The sequence below is a fragment of the Amblyomma maculatum genome, chromosome 8 (genome assembly GCF_055883805.1).
Source record: "Amblyomma maculatum isolate TAMU_Amacu chromosome 8, ASM5588380v1, whole genome shotgun sequence".
In the NCBI taxonomy this organism is placed as follows: domain Eukaryota; kingdom Metazoa; phylum Arthropoda; class Arachnida; order Ixodida; family Ixodidae; genus Amblyomma; species Amblyomma maculatum.
Window position 1 is genome coordinate 63,448,346 of NC_139351.1, and position 2,577 is coordinate 63,450,922.

General features: G+C 53.9%; 1 protein-coding gene across 1 annotated transcript; it reads right to left on the reverse strand.

Moving 5' to 3' along the window:
* Positions 1–394: 394 nt before the first annotated feature.
* Positions 395–2,344, reverse strand: LOC146181293 (endoribonuclease Dicer-like). Its single transcript, XM_084575757.1, has one exon. The coding sequence runs from the start codon at positions 2,201–2,203 to the stop codon at positions 395–397; it is 1,809 nt and encodes a 602-aa protein (XP_084431883.1). The 5' UTR covers positions 2,204–2,344.
* Positions 2,345–2,577: the final 233 nt, after the last annotated feature.

The following is a 2,577-nucleotide window of genomic DNA, read 5'->3' on the forward strand; positions in this document are numbered from 1 at the left end:
GCTCCTCTTTCTCTCTTTCCACTTACACTCACCCCTTCTTCCTTCCCCCAACGCGCGGTTGAGGTGTCCACAGAAATCAAGTGAGACAGTTACTGCGTCTTTCCTTCCTAAAAATCAATCTAATATTTCTTTAGGACACGGTACAGGTGTCCACAGAACAAGTGTGGCATATACAGCGCCTTTCTTTATTGAAAACCAATTATTATTATTATTATTGCAGTGCTCCTCAGTAAATGGCGATTACTTCAAAATGCAATAGATTTTAAGGCGAACATGAGAGACATCCGCAAAAAATTTCGTAAGGCACTTTACACCACTATAGTGGGGTAAGACAAAAGCCATTATATCGCGGTGGATGGCGCTGGGTGGATCGTAGCCTTCCACTAATGCATCTCTATCTTCCTCTCTTCTTTCTCTCCCACATGTCGGCTGGAAGAATCATGCAGTACCTGTTGACGAGGCCGATGGCAGAGCCCAGCGTGATGCGAGGTGCCCCGTCCTTCTGCACAGGCATGTATGGGGGCAGCAGCTGGTCTATGGCAAAGCTGAGCACCACCTCTGAATTCAGTGGTGCCGCCCTTTCGTGGCACCTGGTCATCAATATCGCCTCGATGGCAAGGTAGTTGCGGAGGTTGGCGCCGTTGACAGGAAAGTCGTCTCTGGAAGTTATCATGGTGTACAGCGACTGCCGGGCCCTGGCGCGGCCCTTGGACTGTATGTACGAGCGGAAGTCGTCGGGAAAGTCAAAGCGTACCACTAGGCTGCACTTGGGTACGTCCATGCCCTCCTCCACCACTGAGGTTGCCACCAGCAAATTACACTCCTGGCGGTGAAACTGCTCCAACACCACGTACTGCCTCCTGAAAGACATCCCAGCTTCTTTGGAGCCAAGCTGCAGGTTGGCCCCATGGCCAACGATGAACTCTGGCACGATGTAGGCATACCTAGGAACCTTGGCCGCCAGCTCGCGAAGCCAGTCTCGGAGAACACGAGCGACAATGCGCTCCTTGACAAAGATGATGCCGCAAAGCGACTCAGGGGCCTCGGGCACAATGCTGTCACCGCTGCCACCTGCTTCAGCCCGTCGAGGTCGGAATTCCCATAGGATCTCCAGGAGACGCCTCAGCTTGGGCGTAGACAGCACCAGCAATGGGTGCTCAACAAGGTCAGCACTGACAACTTCTTCGATGCATTTTCTACAACTCTTCCGCATTGTGTCAAACCACTCGAGGCAGCCCTCCACCTCGCCGAGGGCTGTTCCGTCATCGAGACCTTCGAGCATTCGACGAGCTTCCTCCATGATGACCTCGATGGCCAAGTGTGCGCACCAGACACCCAGGTCATAGAGCACCTTGACAATGCTGCGCTGCCTCCGTTCCAGCTCCTGACCCTGCGATGTCGTCTTCGTGACACTGCTGATCAAGGGCACCTCAATGCTCGCAGCTGACTGACCGGTTGAGGCACGGTACTCGACCAGCACCTCTCTTGGCTTGGTACCGTACTTGGCCATGCTCTCGTGGTTGGAGACCGTAACGACACGGGAGCCAAGAGCAGTCTCGAGGGCCCGTATCTTCTTCTCGACCTGGTGCTCGTTGACCTTGCTGTTGATGACAGATGCCGTGAGGCCCAGTATGCGGGGCCGCTGGTGGGGTTCCAGCACGTCCATGCAGCGCATCACCTCTCGGTAGGTGTGCTGTTTGACTGCCCGGTGGCACTCGTCCATGATGAGCAGGTTCACCCGCGACAGCTCCAGGAACCCGTGGTGGATGATCAGCCTGAACACGTCCGGGGTCATCACCAGCACCTGAGACTCGATGAACTCCTTTTTCCAGCGCTCCTTATTCCAGTTGTCAACATTCATGTCGCCAACATAACCCCCCACGCGCAGGTCTGTCTGACATTTGATGGCCTTCTGCTGCTGTACAACCAGGGGCACTGTAGGCACAAGAAAGAAGGTTCGCTTCCCTCCTTCCTCGAATGGGATGCGGATGGCAGCGGCATATTCCTTGATCAACATGACCGCGATGAATGTTTTGCCTGTTCCCGTTCCCAGGCATACTATCGTGTTCTCTTTCACGGCGGCTTCGAACAGCTCAACCTGGTATTCTCTGGGTGTAAATTCATCTGTCGGGACGTCTTCATCATCCTCCATAGCTGGAACCGCACCAGAAGCGTTCGATGACGAACTTGGGCACTCCGCCATCGTAATCCTGCAATCCCAGCTTCGATTGCAATTCCGAACGTCTCCCGAACTAATATGGAACACGGGCAGTGAGGTCTACACAGGCAACACAGGTTTTATGCAGCATCACGGAACCTCACATGTTACAAACAGCGAAACAACTGCACCCTTTACGGCATGGTACATGTGTCTGCGAAGAATTGTGATACTGCGCCTTTTCTATCCTTTAAACCAATTTTCAACGCCGCTGATGCGTGCTGTACTAACGCCTCCCAGACATATGAATCTGCATCTGTTTGCTGTGTGGTGCGGCGTTCGAGGAAGCGGCAAATGAAATGCGCCACACGGACGCCTGGATCGGACGCCATGACCTGTCGTGACGGTACATTGCGCTC

Bases quoted from the DNA above. Each gene is read 5' to 3' on its own strand.
- LOC146181293 (XM_084575757.1), bottom strand. From the start codon at position 2,203: ATGGCGGAGTGCCCAAGTTCGTCATCGAACGCTTCTGGTGCGGTTCCA.